The 22,887-nt window shown below is 34.4% G+C and overlaps 1 protein-coding gene across 8 annotated transcripts in view; it reads right to left on the bottom strand.

The window, feature by feature from the left end:
* Nucleotides 1-22,887, bottom strand: part of Bcl2l13 (BCL2 like 13) — a 79,317-nt gene that overhangs the window by 16,976 nt on the left and 39,454 nt on the right. For 4 of the 8 annotated variants that reach the window (XM_027951089.3, XM_027951088.3, XM_071610272.1 and 1 more), the window contains 3 exons: nucleotides 19,686-19,842; nucleotides 14,425-14,494; nucleotides 5,309-5,452 (listed from right to left, as the gene is read on the bottom strand). In XM_027951089.3, the coding sequence (XP_027806890.2) occupies nucleotides 5,309-5,452; nucleotides 14,425-14,494; nucleotides 19,686-19,842 (371 nt within the window). Of the gene's footprint in view, nucleotides 1-5,308; nucleotides 5,453-12,534; nucleotides 12,562-14,424; nucleotides 14,495-19,685; nucleotides 19,843-22,887 lie in introns of those variants that run through there. The other 4 variants (XM_027951095.3, XM_027951090.3, XM_071610275.1 and 1 more) reach the window with 3 other exon arrangements.

A 22,887-nucleotide genomic window follows, 5' to 3' on the forward strand; every position in this document is an offset into this window, starting at 1 on the left:
AATCATATATAGCCATGTTTCTTTTTGTTGTTTTTTTTTAAATATTTTTTTAGTTGTAGATGGACACAATAGCTTTATTTTATTTATTTTTATGTGGTGCTGAGGATAGAACCCAGTGCCTCATAAGTGTGAGGCAAGCACTCGGCCACTGAGCCAAAGCCACAGCCACCTGTTGTTGTTTGCTTTTTTTTTTTTTTTTTTAGTTGTAGTTGGACACAATACCTTTATTTTTTTAAATTTATTTTTATGTGGTGTTGAGGATCGAACCCAACCCCTTGCACGTGCTAGGCGAGCACTCTACTGCTGAGCCCCGGTCCCAGCCCCTGTTGTTTGCTTTTAACACCTCAACTTGCAGCCACTTTAAAGTCAAACTCATCACATCACATCTGAAACTCAATAAATGCTCTTTCAATACCAATACAAAGGAAAAATCAGCTTAAATATACTAAGAAAATAATCACAAAACAATGGTCATTAAAAAAAGCAAAACCATTTGCAAAACTCCAAAACGCATTTATCTCAGCCATTTTGTTAATAAAATATTTTTCTCTCTGCAAATCTATGCCCAAAGCCTGACCAACTACATACCATCATCCCATTACCAAACAGATATGGCTGCCAGCACTTTCTCCTTCTCTGTAGGTTTTCAAAACTAGTCCACACAGAGAGCTATGCAGTTTGTTTCACCCTGATGTTGTCAAATGGTGAAAACAAACACATTCCTTGTGGAAATCATACTATAGACTTGATATAACAGACATGCTACATCATGTAGTGAAATGCTTTTCTTCTGGAATGGTTTTAAGAGCTGACAACCCAATGTTCAACAAAAGAACCTAATATGTGATATATGCTGACACTTTGTTTCAGAGAAAACAACTACACTGACTGGTAGAAAAGCAGTATCTTGGTTTTATTTATTTATTTTGATCTTTTTTTTTTTTAGTTGTCAATGGATCTTTATATATATATATATATATATATATATATATATATATATATATATATATATATATATATATATATATATATATATATATATACAGTGCTAAGAATCGAACCCTGTGCTTCACATGCCAGGCAAGTGCTCTACCACTGAGCTACAACCCCAGCCCCAGTATCTTGGTATTAAATACAAAGAAATGGATGGCTTAGATCTAACAATGTGAAATACAGATCAGACATTTAAATTTACAGATGAAATCATATTTTAAATATTAATAAACTTGTTATTCATATGGTAACTTTCTGTCTTTAGCGCAAATATTTGAGTTAAATCAAATACTTTCCATCTAACAATTATAACCATAGACAAACTTTAATGCACTGTCATAATAAAACAGAATCAGGAAGGGAATATATAACACTCTTCTGTGTTTTTCTTCTTCCTTTGTTGTAAAGTACCACATAAGCTAAGTGGAAATTAACCTGAGGTGTCCCTTGGCTCTCACAGGAATCACACAGTACACTGGCCAAAAAAAGGGGGAGGGAGGGTGGTGGCAGGTGGAGGGTGGGTGAAAGAAAGAAGAAGAGAACCCTAGAATAGGAAAAAAAAAAAATGGCAACAATTTATCATAGTTCTTATTTTTAACAACAACAGGAGCTGAGCACAATGGCACATGCCCATAATCCCAGTGGCTCACTTGAGGCTGAGGCAGGAAGATTGCAAGTTAAAAGCCAGCCTCAGAAACTGAGTGAGGCCCTAAGCAACTTTGCAAGATCTTATTTCAAAATAAAAAATTAAAAGGGGGCTGGGGATGTGGCTCAAGCGGTAGCACGCTCGCCTGACATGCGCGGGGCGCTGGGTTCAATCCTCAGCACCACATAAAAATAAAATAAAGATGTTGCATCCACAGAAAACTAAAAAAAAAAACACACACTCAAAAAAAATAAAATAAATTAAAAGGTTGGGGATGTTAAGCATTCTGGGTTCAATCTCCCAATACCAAAAACAAAACAGCAGCATGAAAATACTTCTTATTTTCCTACAAATGCTCAGCATTTCATTCAATAAGTGTTTAACAGCCAGGTGCTGTGGTGCACGCCTGTAATCCCAGCAGCTTGGAAGGCTGAGGCAGGAGAATTGTGAGTTCAAAGCCAGCCTCAGTACTTTAGCAAGGACCTGAGCAACTCAGTGAGACCCTGTCTCAAATACAAAAAAGGGCTGGGGATGTGGCACAGTGGTTAAGTGCCCTGGTTTCAATCCCCAATACCAAAAAAAAAAAAAAAAAAAAAAAAGCATTTAACAAGTATCTAAACCTAATACACTTTACATTAGCATCCATGTTAATTAAATTTCCACTTTTTTTTTATTAGCTCAAATTCTTAGATGTATAGTGGCTAAAAAGTTTAGTGTGCAAAGTTTATAAAATCACTATACTATCACTAACTATTAGGTAAATTACAACTTAACACAGCTTAAAAATGCATGCTTAGCATATGTGAAAGTCTGGGTTACATCCCTAGCACCACCCAAAACAACAACAAAAACAACAACAAAAACCCCTCAAACCCCAAGATACACAGGCACAGACTCTCTCTCTCTCTCTCTCTCACACACACACACACACCATCAAAGAGAGGGAAAAAAAGAAATAGAAAACTCTACTCCTAGGGTATAAATAGAAAAAAGAGAATAAGGTGGGATTAAAACAGGGAGAATAGTACAATCTTTGCTTAGACAGCAGTGAGTTCTCACTTGGCTGATATAAAAACTTCAAGTCCTATCCCATTTATGTTTTCCTGTCTTATTTTTTCCATGGCATATGTAACTACTGGATACACTGCCCCCCCCCTTTTTTTTGGTATTGGGGATTGAACCCAGAGGCCTTAACCACTGAGCCACATCCCCAGACCTTTTTTTATATTTATTTAGAGACAGGGTCTTGCTGAGTTGCTTAGGGCCTCACTAAATTGCTGAGGCTGGCTTTGAACTCTCGATCCTCCTGTCTCAGCCTATTGGGATTATAGATATGTGCCACGGTGCCTGGCTATATATCTTAAATGTTTGTCTACTTCCATGAGAATATAAATTCCTTTGGGTCAAGGATTTTCTTTATTCATAGCAGTCAAGTCCAGGATAGAGCATAGTGTATAACAGGCACTCAAGAGCTTGTTGCATGATTAATAATTGCTTGGTACATGATAAATTGAAGTAAAAAGATAAGATATAGAGATAAATCCTAGGAAGGACAAATTCATTTTTTTTTTCTTTTTTCTTTTATTGCAGTACTAGGGATTGAATCCAGGGCGTAACACATGCTAGATATGTACTCTATCACTGAGGTGTATCTCCAACCCCCTTTTATTTTATTTGGAGACACAGTCTCATTAAGTCACTGAGGCTATCCTCAAACTTAAGATCTTCCTGCCTTAGTCTCGTGAGTAGCTGGGATTATAGGCATGCATCTCCATGCCAACCCTTGCTTCTTTCTTAAAACAATCTTGGCTATACATGACTGATATCTTAATCAAGTAAAGGGGAAGATGAGGAGTGACAGAAACTCATTATTTTGTAAATTAAAACTTGTCTATAACTTTATGATCCAGAAATTCTACACAGAAATTCTTACACATATGTATTAGCAAAATAGTGGAAATACCCATTGAAAATAAACTGTCATATTTTTACAACAAACACTAGCCAATGAATGAACCTAGATCATTCATTCTCAATGGGGATGATATTAAGGGTGAAAAATGTTTCAGAGACACAGGGGAAATGTTACACATTACAATTGTTTGTGGCCCTGCAAAAGGCCACACAGTACATAACAAACAAACATTAAAATTCCATTGGGGGAAGGAGGAGATTATTAGGGGGAAATGATGTCTAGAAAGGATCCTTAGAGTTAGACATAGTAGCACATGCCTGTAATCCTAGTAACTTAGGACACTAAGGCAGGAGGATCACAAATTTGAGGCTAGCCTTGGCAACTTAGCAAGACCATTTCCAAAAATAAAAATAAAATAAAAAGGGCTGGGGGTGGGGCTGGGGATGTGGCTCAAGATGTAGCACACTTGCCTGGCATGCACGTGGCGCTGGGTTTGATCCTCAGCACCACATACAAATAAAGATGTTGTGTCTGCCAAAAACTAAAATAAATAAATAAATATGAAAAAATTCCCCCTTTCTCTCTCTCTCTCAAAAAAAAAAAAAAAAAAAAAAAAAAAAAGGGCTGGGGGTGCTGGGGATGTGGCTTCCTAGCAGAGCACTTGCCTAGTAAATGTTAAGCCCTGAAGCCTGGAGTTTAGTTTTCAGCACTACCAAAAAAAAAAAAAAAAAGGGGCCTGGAATACAGTTTAGAGGTTGAATGCCCCCAGAGTACTATTCCCCATACTGGGGGAAAAAAATCCTTAGTGAGGTGATAATGAAAAAAAGTTAAGAAACTGACTTAGGTAAACTTCGAAGACATAATATCGGTACAATGGCACACATTTATAATCCCAGCTACTCTCCAAATCAGCTTGGGCAATTAAATAAGAAGACCCTGTCTCAAGTACTTTTTAATTTTTCTTGTTCTTTTTTAAAAAAAATTATTTATTTATTCTAATTTGCTATGACAGCAGAATGCATTTCAATTCATAGTACACATACAGAACACAGTATTTCATGTCTCTGGTTGTACATAAAGTAGAGTCACACCATTTCTGTCTTCATACTCAAAATTTTGATAATAAAAAACAAAACACTATTATATTGAGTAAAAGAAGTGAGTTACAGAATACATGTAGTATGATACTATTTAGATGAAGTTCAAAGCATACAAAATAACTTATTGTCTAGAATATACATATATATATATATATATATATATATATATATAATTAAGCTATAATTTAAAAACTTCAGAAAAATTGTGAGGCAGATATGAGTATGTCAAAATTCAGGAGGGGAATATAAGGAGATTCAAAAGAGTTGCTGTGTGGGCTGGGGGTATGGATCCGTGGCACAGTACTGTTTAGCATGTGTGAGGATTTGATTCAATTGCCAGCACCAATCTTGCAAAATGTTAACCATATTTTTTTCTTGGACTGAGGCAATAAACACATTGGTGTTCATTTTATTATTATTCATCCTTAGTTATTTATATATTTTTATTAGTATGAAATATTTCATAATTAATAAGTATTTAAAAGTCTCATATATCAATTTACTATAAGTAAAATCTTAGTAACTTAACTGAAACTGTATGAATAACTTTTCCACTGATCATCATCTAATACAGACATAACCCTATGCTGTTTAAAAAAACAATGGGCCTAATTTCTTTTAAATAAAAATGTTTTAAAAAATAATAATTCATACCCAGCCACCTTGCTGAATGATGTACTCTGCTGCATAGTCCTCCAGATATGTCACTCCGAACTGTAGCAGTGTACTCAAAGGTTCTTGACCACGTCTTGTCAACTCCAAAAGCATTTGTCGGAGCAAAACCAGAGGCACCAAAATCTTCAATGTAAAGATAGAGGCGGGGAGAGACACTCTGAAATTCTTTTTTTTTTTTCTTTTTTTTATTCTAATTAGTTACACATGACAGCAGAATGCATTGTTCATTGTACACAAATGAAGCACAGCTTTTCATTTCTTTGGTAGTTTACAATGTAGAGTTGCACCATATGTGCAGTCATACATGTGCCTAGGGTAATGATGTCTCCTCCTTCCCCTTTGTCCAAAGTTTCCCCATTCTTCGCATGCCCCTCATTGTGCATCAGCATCTACTTATCAGGGAGAACTTTTGGCCTTTGAGTCTGAAATTCTTATAATGCATTTTTTATATCAAAATACTGGAAAATTATACTCAGATGTATCATTATATTTCATATGTTTATTTCATAAAACACTAACCCCTACTAGAATCTTTTTCTCAATATTACATATATTTCTGAATATTTCATATGATAGGGTGGTAGAATTATTATATAAAAATAACCGTGTATTATTTATAATAACAGAAGACTAAAAACAACTCAATGCAGACTAATTTAATGAATTCTGGTCATCCAATAGAGTTGAAAAGAGACTGTTCAGTACTCAATCACCAAATTAATTAATTAATTAATCAGTTCCCACTCATACCCTACCAAAATTTACTTTAAGAGAAAGAAAGATACAGGAGAATGAGGGATCATTCATGAAACAAAACAAAATGCATATACACATATAAGTTTGTATAGCCCTACAGTATCTCTGGAAAAAACATATAAGAAACTAAAAATAGTGGTTGCTTAAGAGGAACTAGGTGAGTGTCAACAAAGGTGAAAAAAAAATCTATTTTTTGATGCACCTCTTTCTGTACTTTTTATAGTTTAAACCATATTCTTTTATTATTTGAAAATAAGAACTTTTTTAAAATTATGACCTATATTGTAAAAATCATAAAAAATCAAATATAAAAGGAGGCATTATAACCCGTACCTAATAACACAAAAGGTAAGCCATCAAAATTTATAACAAACTAGTCTGTTGTTGCCTTCCAAAAAAAAAAAAAAAAGTGGGCTGGGGCTGTGGGTCAGTGGCAGAGCATTTGCCTAGCATGTGTGAGGCACTAGTTTCTGTCCTTAGTACTACATATAAATGAACAAACAAAATAAAGGCATTCTGTCCATATACAACTACAAAAAAAAAATTGCATATTGGGCTGAAAATGCAGCTAAGTGGTAGAGTCCTTACCTAGTATATGCAAGGCCCTAGGTTCAATCCTCAGTAATAAAAACAAAAAGAAGAATTACATATTGAAAAAAGAATTAATAGGAGAGCACTTGCCTAGCATTCCTGAGTCCCTCCATTTGATCCCCAACATTAAAAAAAAAAAAAAAAAGAAAAGAAAAGAAAAAACTAAGTATTTCAGCTAGCCATCTATATGAAGTCTCTTGTCTAAAACATCAAAAGGTCTACATGATGGCAGAAGGAATGCACAAGGAAATGAAACCAATTCTCGTTACTTGTTACTGGATTACCAAGAAAATAACTGAGGGCTGACAAAATATTTCCCCAGAGGAGGACAAATAAAAATGCCCAGTGAGTTTATACTTCATACTAATATTCTTTGGCTTCTAAGCAGCCCCAAAGGAGTCTATATTAAACTCTGACAGAGAATGAAACAAACAAATTCATTTACTTTTTGACCTTTTAGAAAACTCCAGTTTTTAACACTAATGGAAAGACATAGGGCTATAAAGACAAATATGCTAGGCTTTTCCCATAATAAGAAAATCTATCATGCTAACAAAAACAGAAACAAAAAAAGTTCATCTAGCCCCAGTATTTTGCCTTGGGCAAGAACAGGCAAGGGACTTATCAGTCAGCCTTGCTATTCATATCCTATGAGCTTCAAAGGCCTGAGATGTTCTGAACCTCAAACATTTTTATTTCCCACAAAAATCCATAAATACATAAAAATTTGAAACTCTTCATAATAAGCTCTACTGCTTCTTGGGGAAATGAGGTGCAAACATTTTAGAATTTCTTTTATTGTTCCAAATTACCTTTTTCATGTGTATCAAAAAGTAGATACCCTGATTTTATAATAAATCTGCAATCCTCTTTCACTTCTGTCAATTTTAATATTTGACTGTATTCCCTCATTCACTATACATTTGGGCAAAATGTAATCTTCTTATCACATTACTTTCTTTTCATATTAATGTTTTATTTTTAGTTGAAGATGGACACAATGCCTTTATTTTATTTTTATGTGGTGCTGAGGATCAAACCCAGTGCCTCATATGTGTGAAACAACCACTCTATACTACTGAGCCACAACCGCAGCCCTAATTTCTTTTTCTTTTTTCTTTTTAATGTTTATTTTTTAGTTGTAGTTGGACACAATACCTTTATTTGTTTTTATGTGGTGCTGAGGATCGAACCCAAGGCCTCGTGCTTGCTAGGCAAGTACGCTACCACTGAGCCACAACGCCAGCCCCCTAATTTCTTTCTTTAAATTGTCCTTTTCTGGATCTTCTCATTCTGTCTTTCTTGAAATATAGTCACCAGAGTGTAGAAATTTCATTTTATGGACTACCATTTTCTAGTTTGATTGACAACACTTTTTTTGTTGATGTATGTTGTGTCAGATGATTTATTTTCCCCCCTTCATACCTCACACAACTGTTAATGTCTATTATAGACCAGGCTTACTTAGGTGACATACTTTCTTCATAGACCTGTACAGTGACTTTTAGCTTTTACTTTTTTAAGTTTATTTTATTTATTTATTTTGCAGTGCTGGGGACTAAACCCAGAGCCTTGCATATATGTTAGGAAAAGGCTCTACTACTGAGCTACATACCCAGCTCGACTTCCGACTTTTTAAAACACGGTTTAAATAACTTTTAAATAGTTAAACCCAGTTCATTTGCCTATGCACAAAAGCTTCATGAGGAGCTAGGGTTGTGGCTCAGTGATAGAGCACTTGCCTAGCATGAGTGAGGCACTGGGTTCGATTCTCAGCACTGCATATAAATAAATGAACAAAATAAAGGTCCATCAATATCTAAAAAAATATTTTTTTTAAAAAGTCTTCATGAGTTATTTCTACAACTGATGGCCATTAACTTGGCATTTTCCTACCCACATGTATTCTATATTACTGGGCATGGTGGTCCATGCCTGTAATCCCAGAAGCTGAAGCAGAAGCACCATGAGTTTGAGGCCAGCCTCAGTAATTTAGGAGGTCGGTAGTGACTTAATGAGACTCTGTCTCAAAAAATTAAAAAGGCCTGGAGATACAGCCCAATGGTAAAAGTGCCCCTGGGTTCAATCCTCAGTAACCCCCTCCAAAAGAGTATTCAATATAATCTGCAACCACATTTGTTTTGTATTCATCCCTCTTATATTATTTTTTATTTTAAATTAATTAGTTAATTAATTTTCCAATACTGGGGATTGAACTCAGGGGTGTTTTGTCATTGAGCTACAGACTCAGCCCTTTGTAATTTTTATTTTGAAGACAGAGTTTTCCTAAATTGCCCAGATGGCCTCCAACTTGCAATTCTCTTGCTTCAGCCCCCTGAGAATCTGGGATGACAGGAGTGTACCATGACACTTAAGTTTTTTTTTTCTTTTTTTAATGTTAAAATAAAACTGAATTCCCATTCATTTTGAGAAGGTCTCACTATTCACATTTCTAGGTCTATATGAACTAATGTGAATATACTAAATCTCTGACCTGACTTCAGAAGGGCAAATTTTATGTGAATTACATTTCAGTGAACAAAAAACAAAATATATCAACCAAAAACAATGCACAGACTTTGTTCCGACTTTGATTCAAATAAACCAGCTTTAAAACACGGTTGACATTTGCAGGAAAATGGATGGAACCATTACTCAGGAGGTCAAGGGTTATATTTTCTCTCATATGTGTAGGTAAGAGGAAAAAGAGGAAGAAAAAAAAAGGTGGGCAGGGGCAGGACTCAAAGGGAGATCAGTAGAGGAAAAGGCATCAGGGAGGTGAGGGAGGGGGAAAGTGTTGAGAAGAGATATTGGCCAAATTATATTGTTATATTGTGTGCATGTATAAATGTTTAACAACAAATCCCATCATTATGTATAACTATAATAATGAACCAATAAAAAATGTGGAAAGAAAACAATCATACAGTTATGATAAAATTTCTTAAAACATTTAAAAATTAAATTAAAAATACATTTAGCAGCTGGGCACAGTGATGCATACTCAGAAGGCTGAAGCAGGAGGATCAAAAGTTAGAGGCCAGTCTAGAAACTTAGTGAGATGCTAAGTCTCAAAATAAAAAAATAAAAGGGGCTAGGAGATGTAGATGCAGCTCAGTGGTAGAGCTCCACTGGGCTTAACTCACAGTAACAAAAACGAATGAGTGAAAATGAATACCTAGTAAATTATGTGACAATATTAAAGAATTACTGTTAATATTCTTAAGTGTGCTAATGATAGCATCAGTAGGTTTTTTTCTATGTGTTATTTGTATATTTTTATGTGGTGCTGAGGCTCGAACCAAGTGCCTCACACATGCTAGGTAAGCACTCTACCACTGAGCCACAACTCCAGCCCCAATCAGTAGGTTTTAAAAAGAGGATATAGGACTCAGGATGTGGCTCAGTGGCAGAATACCTGCCTAGCATGAACAAGGCCCTGGGTTCTATTCCCAGTATCCCCAAAAATAAGGTAAAAGAAATACATTATTCTTAGGAATACATACTAATGTGTTTATGAATAAAATATGATGTCTAAGGTCTACTTCATTAATCTAGGGGAAGAGAAGGAAGAATATGTGGGGAAACAGATGAAAACAGATTTGGTTTTTTTTCCTCTTTGATGGTCATTTTCTCCTTTTTTATAAGCAGACAGGAAAAAAAAATACCCACAAGGAAAAAAAGAAATCACTTACAATTCCAAGATAGCTACAATGGATTATTTAATATTTTGGCAAATATCAATTTTTTTGAGATTATATATATATATATATATATATATATATATTCTACATTTATATATGTACATTTTTGGGCCTCACATATGCTAAGCACAAATTCTACCACCAAGCTGCACTCCCAGTCTGATGTCCTTTTTTTTTTTTTTTTAATAACAAAAGATCATATAACTAATGTATGTTCATAACCAGCTTTTCCCATCTACTCTTTTAAACATATTTAAAGAGTATTCTATAAAGATGCTTTAAAAATTTCTTTACAAATGAATCGATACTCAGTTTGTCCCTAACCTGGCATGCTTTGTAGACATTTTTTTTTTTTTTCTGATTGGTGCTTTATTGACTTGCTAGATAGTAAGCAATATTATATCAAATTTTTGCCTCCCCTTCACTTTTTTGGTACCAAGGATTGAGCACAGAGGCGTTTAACCACTGAACCATATCATCAGCCCTTTTTATTTTGAGATAGGGTGTTGCTAAGTTGCTTTGGGGCCTCTCTAAGTTGCTGAAGCTGGCTTTAAATTTACAATCCTCCTGTGTCAGTCTCCCAAACCGCTGGGATCACAGGCATGTTGGCATGTTCCACCATGCCCAGCTTTTATTTGTTTCCCCCTTTAAAAAGCACTATAGGTCCTTTGCTAACGACCCATTCAGCTATCAAAAAAGTGTGGCCTGGAGATGCAGTTCAGTGATAGAGTGCTTACATAGTATGTGTGAGTCTATGGGCTCAAACTCCAGCATGGTAAACAAACAAAAACAAAACAAAGTAAAAACATTGTTTTTGGGGTGACATGGCAGGATGTTGTATAGTTTTGCTTCTATCAGGTGGCTAAACAAGGTGTTGAAGACTGAAAAAAAAAAAAAAGACTGGAATTTTGCAAACCTCATGCTGAATGTAAACTGTAAGCTTACTGTTTTGTGAACCACTCTAGATTTTAATTGGAATGAGGGAGGGTAGATTTCAGCAGCCTAATATCATAAACCAGGTTCTTTTTAGTCCTTGAGAATTTAGAAGGAAAGTAATACTAGATTCAGCAGAAAATGTAATATTCTAATTGGCATGCCTCATTAACTTGAGGTATTTAAGCCACAGCTTAAATAAGTCAACAGTTGGCCCCCTGATCCAGATGAGGGATTATCCATTTAACAGGAAAATGCATAAAAACAGGAAGGGTGAAAAAGGGCAGTGAAGACCAGGTTGACTTAGATTTTTTATGATCATTCTAGGATGGGGGCAGTGAAGGGTAGGGCATACAAGAATTTACTCTAACAGTTACTAGACAGAAGCAACAGAAAGAAAAGAAAACTAGTAAAATTATTACCTAAGTATAAGATGTTTGATATACTAAGAAATATATCATAACCAAGCTCATTGTTATTTATAAAATCTATTTCAAATGTCTGTATTTTTCTTTGTTCCAAAAAAATGAGGAAAAAAATATATTTTAATACATTATGAACACTCTGAAACTCTATACAAGTAACAATAGTCATGTGATACATAATGTTTCAGTCAAAAATGAACCACAGGTCAGTGGTCCTCTAAGATTATACTACCTAGTGACATCGTACCAGTTTTAATTTTTTTTAATATTTTGTTTATTTAGTTGTAGTTGGACACAATACCTTTATTTTATTTTTATGTGGTGCTGAGGATCGAACCCAGTGCCTTGCACGTGCTAGGTGAGCACTCTACTCCTGAGCCACAACCCCAGACCCGTACCAGTCTTAATTTGTATACACTTTACATGTTCACATAATGAGGTCGCCTAAGGATGCAATCCTCAAAATTAACCTCCATTGTTATATGATGCATAAGGACAAGGTCTTGTGTATTAAAACTAGTATATTAAGCCAGGTACAGTGGCATATGCCTCTAATTCCAGAGTCTGAAGAGACTGAGGGAGGAGAATCTCAAATTCAAGGTCAGCTTTGGCAATTTTGTAAGACCTTGTCTCAAAATCAAAGTGTAGCGCTCAGTGGTCCGGCACTTGCCTAGAATGTGTGAGACCCTGGGTTCAAATCTTAGTACTGCAAAAAATATACATAAGTAAATAAAATAAAGTAAAATTAAGAAGGGCTGGAGTTGAAGCTCAGTGGTATCACGCTTGCCTACTATGTGTAAGACCCTGGGTTTCATCCCAAGCACTGAAAAACAAAAACAGAAACTAGTACATTAGTTGCTGTTTGCTGAGTGCTTATAATACTACTCTGGTCTCTCTTTACATGGTATAAATCTTTTACCTTTTACTGAATGCTTTTTATGGTGACAGATAATGTGCTACACATATAATCTCAACTAGTTCTAATTAAATGTATAAAGTTAGTAGTATTGTCTCCATTTCACAGATGAGAAAACTAAGGTTCAGAAAGCTTAATTAACCTGCCTAAATAAATTTAATCTGTGATAAAGCTGATGTTTGAGAAACTAAAAAAATTTTGATCTCAGAGAAGCAGATCTAGTTAAACAAGGAGATGTAATGGTTACAAGAGACTGCAATAGTTAAGAAGAGAAAGAGATAGGGAGACCTTGTTCAAAGGATACATAATTACCATTAGATAGGAGGAATATATTTCAAAAGATCTACTGCATAGCATGATGACCATAATTAATGACAATATATTGCATTCTTGAAAAATGTGAAGAGGGTGAGTGTGTGTTTTTAACCACAAAAATGATAAATGAGGTCACACATTTGTTAATCAGCTAGATTTAAATACTCTACAATGTATACATACTTCAAAACACCATGTTGTACATGATAAAAACAATGTTGACTACCAATTAAATTTTTTTTTAAAAAGCTGAGATTTGAAACAAATCAGATTGCATACCCAATATACATCAATTAGGCACATATGGTCACACTGTCTGACCTATTTACAGCCAGCCTTCCATATCCTTGGGTTCTATATCCAATCTTGGATTGCAAATATTTGGAAAACTGCATCTGAACTGAACATGCACAGATGTTTTTCCTTGTCATTCTCTAAACAATACAGTATAACAAGTACCTATGTAGCATTTACAGTGTATTAGTTAAATTAAGTAATCTAGAGATGATTTAAAGGACACAGGAGAAGTGCATATATGCAAATACTACACCATTTTATACAAGGAACTTGAACATAACAAATTTTGGTATCTGAAAGTGGTCCTGTAAACAATCCTCTAGGCATACTGAATACTATATAGGAATGACTGTACAAAGAACTCTGAGTAGAGGTGGCTATTTGTAAAAATATTGGTGCTGAAATTTTTCCTCCCTGATGCTAAATCACCTGGGGGCCATACTTCTTCATATTACATCCTCTTATACTCACCTTTCCAAGGTGATAAGTAGAAAATACAGTCTAAGATAATGGACAAACAGTATGGTATAGCAAAAAACAACAACAACAACAACAAAAAACCCTCTGAGGTTAAAATTTTCTAATTTAGATCTTAGCTCTAGTGTTAGCTCCAATATTTATTAGTTAAGAAGACCTAGGCAATTTCTTTCATTTTTTTCCTGATTAGTCATCTAACCTAATAAACAACACAAAAATCTAATAAAATTCATTCTGCCTTCTTAAAAGGATGGTTGTGATATCAGATGGGATGTGACACAAAACACTTTCAAACTATAAGACACAAATGATATTAGTTAAGAAAATAATAAGAAGATATCTCTCAAATGAAGTCAGTCTTCTCCAAGATATACTCACATTTTAATAAATAACCATATGGAGATAAAAGTCACCTCTAATACAAGGAAATGAAGAAATGATAGGAAATTCAGAATGTGCAGAAAGGAAGGAGAACATACTATGAGGGACATATTTTTGGGCCAAGCAGAAGTAGCATTAATCAAAACAACAATTAAATAAGAAATATCCACTTAACATATAGTTATACTTACACATTAAAGAGCTCTAACACTTTCTTAATGTAATACACTAATGATTCCTTCTATACTTTACCATTATCACACTAAAATCTTGTAAGAATAAAGATAATTTGGTTAATACCTTGCTCCAGCCGCTGGCATGAACTGCGGTCTCCAGTGTACATTCACGATATGCCTGATATGTCACTGGCCTGTAGAGAATTTTTTAAAAGTCTGTGTCACAAAAAAGAAAAATTCTAAATTTTCAGATGAATAAATATAAAGACACTATTGTTTTGTTGAATCTTTTGCTAAAGTGACTAAGATTATTCAACATATTGTTTTATATAAGATATGGTTTTTAGTATTTGGGCTGCATTTTTTCCAAGCATTCTATAGCATTAGATGCATATTTGGGAAAGTAGTTATTAAAATAGTAAGATAAATGTATCATCTAATAAATTTTTTGTAATTACTTAGAAATTATCTGATAGAACTTATTTATGTTGCAGATAAATACTTGGGTTACTAATATCAAATAACAACAAATAAAATTAAAAGTATAATTTTAACACTTTTAAAAGCCAAAACATCTATAATATTTAAGAACTAAAGAAATATGTTACTGGGGCTGGGATTGTGGCTCAGTGGTAGAGCGTTTGAATAATAAGTGTGAGGCACTGGGTTTGATCCTCAGCACCACATTATAATAAATAAACAAAATAAAGATTTGTGTACATCTACAACCCAAAAAATTTTTCTAAAAAAAAAAAAAAGAAAGAAACATGTTACTGGAAGATTTTCAAACTAAGGATACAAGGAATTAGAATAAATAATGTCAAAAATTGGTGCCTTTTCTTTTTTTGGTAGTGAGGATTAAACCCAGGGGTACTTAACCACTATATTTTATTTAGAGACAGGGTCTTGCTGAGTTGCTGAGGTTGGCTTTGAACTCATGATCCTCCTGCCTCAGCCTCCCAAGCTGCTTGGATTAAAGGCATGTGCCATCATGCCTGGCTTGGTGCCCTATTTATTTTATTTGTTATAATTAGTTGGTGTCCTATTTTTAACTTGTAGTTTTATGATATAAAATCCTGGAGGGATCAGAAAATAACAATAATAAAAAAATATAATCCTGGAGGGCAAGGAAATTAGCCTGATTATTTACATGCAAGTTCTAGTCATATCAAAAACCTAAATCATTGCCAGGTGTGGTGGCATATGCTTGTAATCCCAGTAACTTGGGAGGCTGAGGCAGGAGGACTCCAAATTCGAGGCCAGTCTCAGAAACTTAGTGAGGGCCTAAGCAACTGAGACTGTGTCTCAAAATAAAAAATAAAAAGGGCTGGGGATATGACCCAGTGGTAAAGCACCCCTGGGTTCAATCCCCAGTAACAAAACAAAAAAACAGACAAAAAAAAAAAATCCTGAAATCACTGAGTGATGACAGCAAAGTCTCATTAATTTGTTGAAGGGCTTTAAGTACTATATTTTAAACACTGATCTCATGTGCAAATTAAACAAACACAAAAAATTGTACCAAATAAGACATAAAGACAACAATAGCTTGGATAATAGATTCAAGACCTCCAACCCCGTTTTGGGCAAAGTGTTAACAGACATGTAAAAAGGAGTGAAGAAGTCTTGCTTTCATAGGATTTTAGAGCTTTTTTGTTTGTTTTGTGTGTAGTGCTGGGAATCAAACCAAGGTCTTACACATGCTAGATGAGCTCTCTACCATTAAGCTACACTTTTAGCTCTCTATAGGACTTTAAAATTCCACTTCAAAGGCATTTTCTGCTCTGACCACTCGGGTCTGATTTCTTCAGCCTATGAATATTTAAGATTGATAACAGTTACAATTTATTGATAGCCTATTATGATAGGTAGAATATTTCTATGTATGTATATTTTATATTACATATCAAAGCTAAAAAGAACAAAGTAGGAATTCAAGCTCAATTAGATCTGACTCCAAAGGTCACACTGCTCCCATTTCAAGTGAGGATTTTGACAAAAGCCTTGACAATGTCTCAATGCCACATATGGCTAATGAGCATTTGAATGTGGCTATGTTGTGCTGAAAGTATAATCTACACGCTGAATTTTAAACAGTAAGTAAAAAGAATGTAGTCTATCCCACTAACAATTTTTTATACTGAGTATGTGTTAAAATGAAATTTGAATATACTAGGCTGAAAATATATTATTAAATTTTAGAAATTAATTTCATACTTTGTATGCGGCTGCCAAAAATTTTAATTGCATATATTTGATTTGCATTACATTTACTGAATAGCACTGGTTTAGATATTTCAGAAAACAGTTCTGAAGACATACATAAAATCTTTTATACACATCAATATCAAATCAATATTAGAGTGATACTGAAATACCAGGGATGATCTTTTTAATGGTAAGATGGATACAGTATGTACTAACTTCCTGATATCACATTCTCATTAAAGTAAGCTTAGTATTTTTTCAAGAAGCCTTGGAGTATACACTTCAATCTTGTAAAGCTTGAACGTCAGTAGATACTATGTAGTCTACCTACCTATATTCTCCCTGAAGTTTTACTTGTGTATATCAGTCCCTTCACTTCCTTTCCTGAACTGTTTGATGCTGCTGTGGGTCACAGTAGTCCTTATAAGTAGCATGTCTATCAGGCTAAAGTACTTTAGCATCCTTCAGAATGAAACATGATTTGAAACATTACATGTACACATAAGAGATGCAGAAGCTTAAAACATTCAAAAAAAAAATCTAATACATAGAAAAGTTAAGAAGATGAATAACCTAATCAGGCCTAAGAGCAAAAAAAAAGAGAGGTGGGTACCTTTTAAAATTGCTGGTGTTCCGCATGAAGAGTTCAGCATTATTGTAATTTCCTACTTTAACAAAACTGTTTGGAGGAGCAGATGGTATTTTCCACCTTAAGATATTGCCTTCAACCTGTATAATACTTCTAATATATCACCAGTTAGTTATTTTCAAGGTATTAGTAACAAAACTAAAAACTTTCAAAAGTAGACTTCTGAAAAAATTTTATTCACAGGAAGATCTGACTTTGCTATGCTGGGGCTGGGGTTGTGGCTCATTAGAGTGCTTGCCTAGCATGTGTGAGGCACTGGGTTCGATTCTTATCACCGCATATAAAAAATAAAGATCCACTGACAACTAAAATATATTAAAATAACTGCACTGGTATTCAAGGCTTGGGAAAACATTCATCTAAACCAATTTTCTTGCAAACATAATTTATAGTGAGATGAGATCAAATTTTTTTCTATAGATTACAAAAAGACTCCAGGAACAATATTAAAAAAAAAAAAAAAAACTATATGATATTCTTCTTGGAAGAGTTGATATTATCAAAGCAAAGTTAAAGCTAACAAATGAAAAAACTGACATAAAGAATAAAAAGGTTTCAGGGGCTGGGGCTGGGGCTCAGCAGTAACACACTTGCCTGGCATGTGTGAGGCACTGGTTTGATTCTCAGCACCACATATAAATAAATAAAGGTCTATTAGCAACTAAAAAATATTAAAAAAAAAAAAAAGAATGAAAAGGTTTCAAAGCCATAAATGGTTTCCATCAAATTAGAAACAGAATCTTTTGCCTGTGCCTATCACTTAGTTATTTTACTCCCAATAGCTTTTACAAGGTTTTTTGTTTTGGTTTCCTTTTTGGCAAAGTTGCAAATTTCTTTCTTCAAACCTTACATGAAACTTCATATATAAAAAACATATGGAAGTATAGTGTCCTGGCTTAAGAAGCGTAGAGAGGTCCTAATAAGCCCCACTAACTCAATCTACCTCTTACCTTTTCAGGGGCTCCTATAGCAACCTCAGTGCTTAAGGCTCCACTGAACACTTTTTGACATCACTATTTTGATCCACATTTCCTATTTAAGTTCTACTTCCTGGCACCTATATATTTCTTTCATTTTTATCTTTAAACAATTTTTTTTTTTTTTTTTTTTTTTGGTACCAGGGATTGTTGAGCCATATTCCCGGCTTTATTTATTTATTTATTTAATAGGGGGCAGGGTCTCACTGAGTTGTTTAAGCTAAGTTGCTGAGGCTGGGTTTGAACTTGCAAACCTCCTGCCTCAGCCTCCTGAGTCACTGAGATTACAGGTATGGGCCACCATGCCTGGCTTAAACAAACTTTTTAAGATTAAAAAATTCAAATATGGGGCTAGGATTGTGGCTCAGCAGTAGAGAGCTTGCCTAGCATGGGCGAGACCCGGGTTTGATCTTCAGCACCACATAAAAATAAAGGCATTGTGTTGTGTCCATCTACACCTAAAAAAAATTTCAAATATGATTTCATTTCTCTAAGTATAATTAGGAGTTTTCTGTTTGTTCATTTAACTGAATTCTCCTAAAATTGCTTCCTTGCAACAAATATATAAATTGTCCCTACATAAAAGTAAGAAATTATTGTTATAGTAAAGTACTACAACAGTAATTTAGCATCTGAATTTTGGCCCTTTTAATAAACAACAGTCTTCTTCCTATTTTATAAAGTTGTCAATCTTCATTAAGATAAATATGTCGCTAACTCACATCAATTCCTTAATAATTGTCAGCAAAGAACTAGAGAAAAATAACTTTCTACAACAAATGAATTTGTTCTATTTTAATATACTTTCATTTTTATTAATAAGTTTCTAGCTTTAATATGGTTGATGCATAGCTAGGAAGGAAGTCTACTATAAGAATGTGAAAGTAGGGCTGGGTTGTAGCTCAGTAGTACAGCGCTTGCCTAGCACGTGTAAGGCACTGGGTTCGATCCTCAGTACCACATAAAAATAAGTAAAATAAAAATATTTAAAAATAAACATTTAAAAATAAAAATATTTTTTAAAATATTTTTATTGTAGACAATACAAATATTGTCTACAATAAAAATTAAAAAAAAAAAATGTGAAAGTAGTTCCATGGACAGAAGTCCCTAAAGTTTAGCGATATCTGGGATATGGATATAATCTTAAATACAATCTAAAATATAATGCTGATATCAAATTATAATGCATAAAACTCCAGCAATTATATCTATGTTGGCCAACTAGAAAGAACCATAGTAAAAAGTGGTCAGAACAAGTGCAATAGCTTGTGTTTACAACACGGTTAAATGCATCCATTGAAATCTGATAGCTCAATAAATAATACAAACCATCAAATCTTTGTCGGAACAGTTAAATCACTACTTAGAGGCAAAGTTGTCATTCAAAACACAGAGATGCTTTGGGAAAGCAAAAGAAAAAAAAGCGAAGAAAAGTGAGAAAAGAAATGACACTGTTCACCTAAAACAAAGCCTTAACCAATCCAGCGCCGCATGAGAGATCCGAGACTACTTAGAGAAGCACATTCCCACTCAGCAATGGTAACTCACTGGCTGAGGAGCATTTGCAATGCTTTATGCAGAGGTTCTTTCAGTTCCTGCAATACTCTTTCTCCAAGATGGGCCAAGCAGTCTTCTATTGAGCTTTCTGGGTTAGCAGGGCTAAACACTGGAGAAGTGTGACGGTCAAAGCCTGTGCTGGTGAAGGCTGAAGACAAGGCAAGAGAAAAACCAATTTAGTAAATAAAGCTGTACTAAAAAAGCTCATGGTACTAAGATATTTAATATTAGGAAAAAGTTAATAGTTATAACCACTTATAAAGGTCAGATAATCATTATAGATATTAATCTTATCTGGAATATAAAAGTTGATAGGTTCTAAATTTAGAGTTTTTTTATTTATTTATTTATTTTTTTTAAAAGAAAGAGAGAGAGAGAGAGAGAGAGAATTTTAATATTTATTTTTTAGTTTTCAGCGGACACAACATCTTTGTTTGTATGTGGTGCTGAGGATCGAACCCGGGCCGCACGCACGCCAGGCAAGCGCACTACCGCTTGAGCCACATCCCCAGCCCCTAGAGTTTTTTTAAAGGCAGAGTTTTAATGGAAAATCAGTTTTAAAAGAAGAAAGCAACTATATTGACATGTCAAAATACACTAACAGGGCTATGGATATTGCTTACTGGAATCCTAGCATGGGAGAGACCCTGGGTTCTATCCCCAGCACAGAGGGGGAATATCTAACCAATTTAGTTTATGCCTACTGGTCAATTTAGCATAAGAATAATAAATGAGAGTTAACTCTAGGCTCTATTATTCTTCTCTTGATATTTATTTTTAAGGTTTTGTTTTTGCTTTTATAAATGTACCACTTCTTAAATCACACTCTATGATGAGTGTATTCCAACTCAGAAAATGAGTCCATTGCTTTCATTTCTTATTAAAATGAACTTTCTATCTCAATTATTTCTGCAGATAAATTTTAAAACTATGAAGGTAATATAAGAGCCAAATATGGAAAAAGTAATCATAATCATATTCTACCTCTTCTTAGTTCAAATTACTAGCTTCTCTATTTCCCAACTTCATGTTATAGAGACTTATCCATTCCCTGACTCTAGGAAGAATAGGGAGAATGACTGTCATTTTAGGGTGCAAGCTGGATGTCAGCACAGAATCCCAGTAAAGCAAGTGGTTTACACCCACTCCTCAGAGTTACCAATTATTTTCATAAAATGCTGTGCATTCATCTTGGCTTGTTCCTAGAAGGCTGCAAATTTTAATACACCTTGCTTACATCCAAGAAAGATGCAAATGCCTACAGAGTTCATAATTACTTTGCTGTCTGAGCAAGCTTTAGAGTATTCATTTTTTTAAATACTTATTTTTTTTCTTATAGGTGGACACAATGTCTTTATTTTACTTTATGGGGTGCTGAGAATTGAACCCAGTGCCTTACACATGCTAGGCAAGTGCTCTACTTCTGAGCCACAACCCCAGCCCCTAGAGTATTCATTTTAATGATTAGCTTTGGATAATATGGGACTTAGAGATTATATTTACACCTTTTGTTGCTCTTTTTTCCTTTCTCCCTTTTGCCCATTTTATTATGCAGCACTTCTAATATCAAAATGTACATGAAGAAACTGGGTGCTGTGGCTGACCTCTAGTCCCAGCTACTTAAGAGGCTAAGGTGGGAAGAGTGCTTGAGCCTGGGAATTAGAGACCAGCCTGGGCAACCTGGTGAGACCTCATCTCAAAAGGGTGGCGGGTGGAAGACTGTGTATCAAGACTTAAGAGAGAACTGGAAATTTAATAAATTAAAATGTTGATAAAACGAAGGGCTGGGGATATAGATATAGAGTTCTTGCCTTGCATGCACAAAGCTGTGGGTTCAATCTCCAACACCATTTTAAAAAAAGTTGATAAAATGAATATAAAAGAGAAGATCAACAGGTTTTGGATTATTTATATATTTCTATTCAGATTCTTTCTGTACTAACAGGTAACTGATTTATAAACATGATTTATAAATTTGCTCATTAAAGATTATTAGGTAGTGGGCTGGGGATATAACTCAGTTGGTAGAGTGCTTGCCTTGCCTGCACAAGGCCCTGGGTTCAATCCCCAGTACTGTAAAACAAATTCTAGTAGAGCAGAGGAAGGAGAATGGGGGACGGGAGGGGGGATGGGAAGGAAAAGGGTAATCAATTTTCATGCATGTATGAGTTTGTTGGGATGAATCCAACTACTGTGTATAATTATAAAGCTCTCAAAAAATGTGTACAAGAACATTCACAGCAGCATCATACATAATAGTGAAAAACTGGAAACAACTTCCATGTCCATCAATGTCCATCAACTGATGAATGGATAAACAAAATATGGCATATCCATACAATGGAATATTATTCAACAGCAAAAAATAATGAAATACTGATACCTGCTACAACATGAATGATCCTTAAAAACCTTGTGCTAAATAAAAGAAGTCAGTCACAAAAAAACCACATAGTACATGATTTCATTTACAGATATACCTGGAATAGGCAAAGTCACAGAAATAGAAAGCAGATCAGTGGCTGCTTTGGGTGGGACTGGGGTGGGGTTAGTGGAGGTGATTATTAATCTACACAGTATTTCTTTTTGCAGAGTTGAAAGTATTCTTAATTTAGATTATGGGATGGTTACACAATTCTGTGCATATACTAAAAACCACTTAACTACAACTTCTAAATGGGTAAATTTTAGGGTATGTGAAATATACCTTAATAAAGTCATTTTTTAAAATCACTGAGCAAAACGTTCAACGTAGAATTATTTGTGGAAGTGAAAACAGGAAGTAACCAAATGCTCCTCTCAATAATAAAGGAACAATTGGGTAAATGTTCATTTAATGACTATAATTTCACACAGCTAGTAGAATGACAATTATTTTTAAAACTTATGATGAAGTAGTGTTCAGTGCAAAATATGTGGCTAGAAAATGATACCTACACTATAACAATCTATAGCTTATATACATGTAAAAATGAGAAGTTCTCTCTTTCATGCTGTTATTAGTTATAAAGTTACCAAATATAAATCAAATCATATTGAATGGAAAGAACCTTAACATCATTTAATTCATTGCTTAAAACCAGAGAAGGCTACATCTAAATGGTAGGGTATAGTTGAGAAACTTATAAATATGTCCCCCAGGAAAAGAAAAAAAAGGCTACCTTCTAGTTTCATATCCTTATAATCCCATACC

The sequence above is a fragment of the Marmota flaviventris genome, chromosome 3 (assembly GCF_047511675.1).
Source record: "Marmota flaviventris isolate mMarFla1 chromosome 3, mMarFla1.hap1, whole genome shotgun sequence".
Classification (NCBI taxonomy): Eukaryota; Metazoa; Chordata; class Mammalia; order Rodentia; family Sciuridae; genus Marmota; species Marmota flaviventris.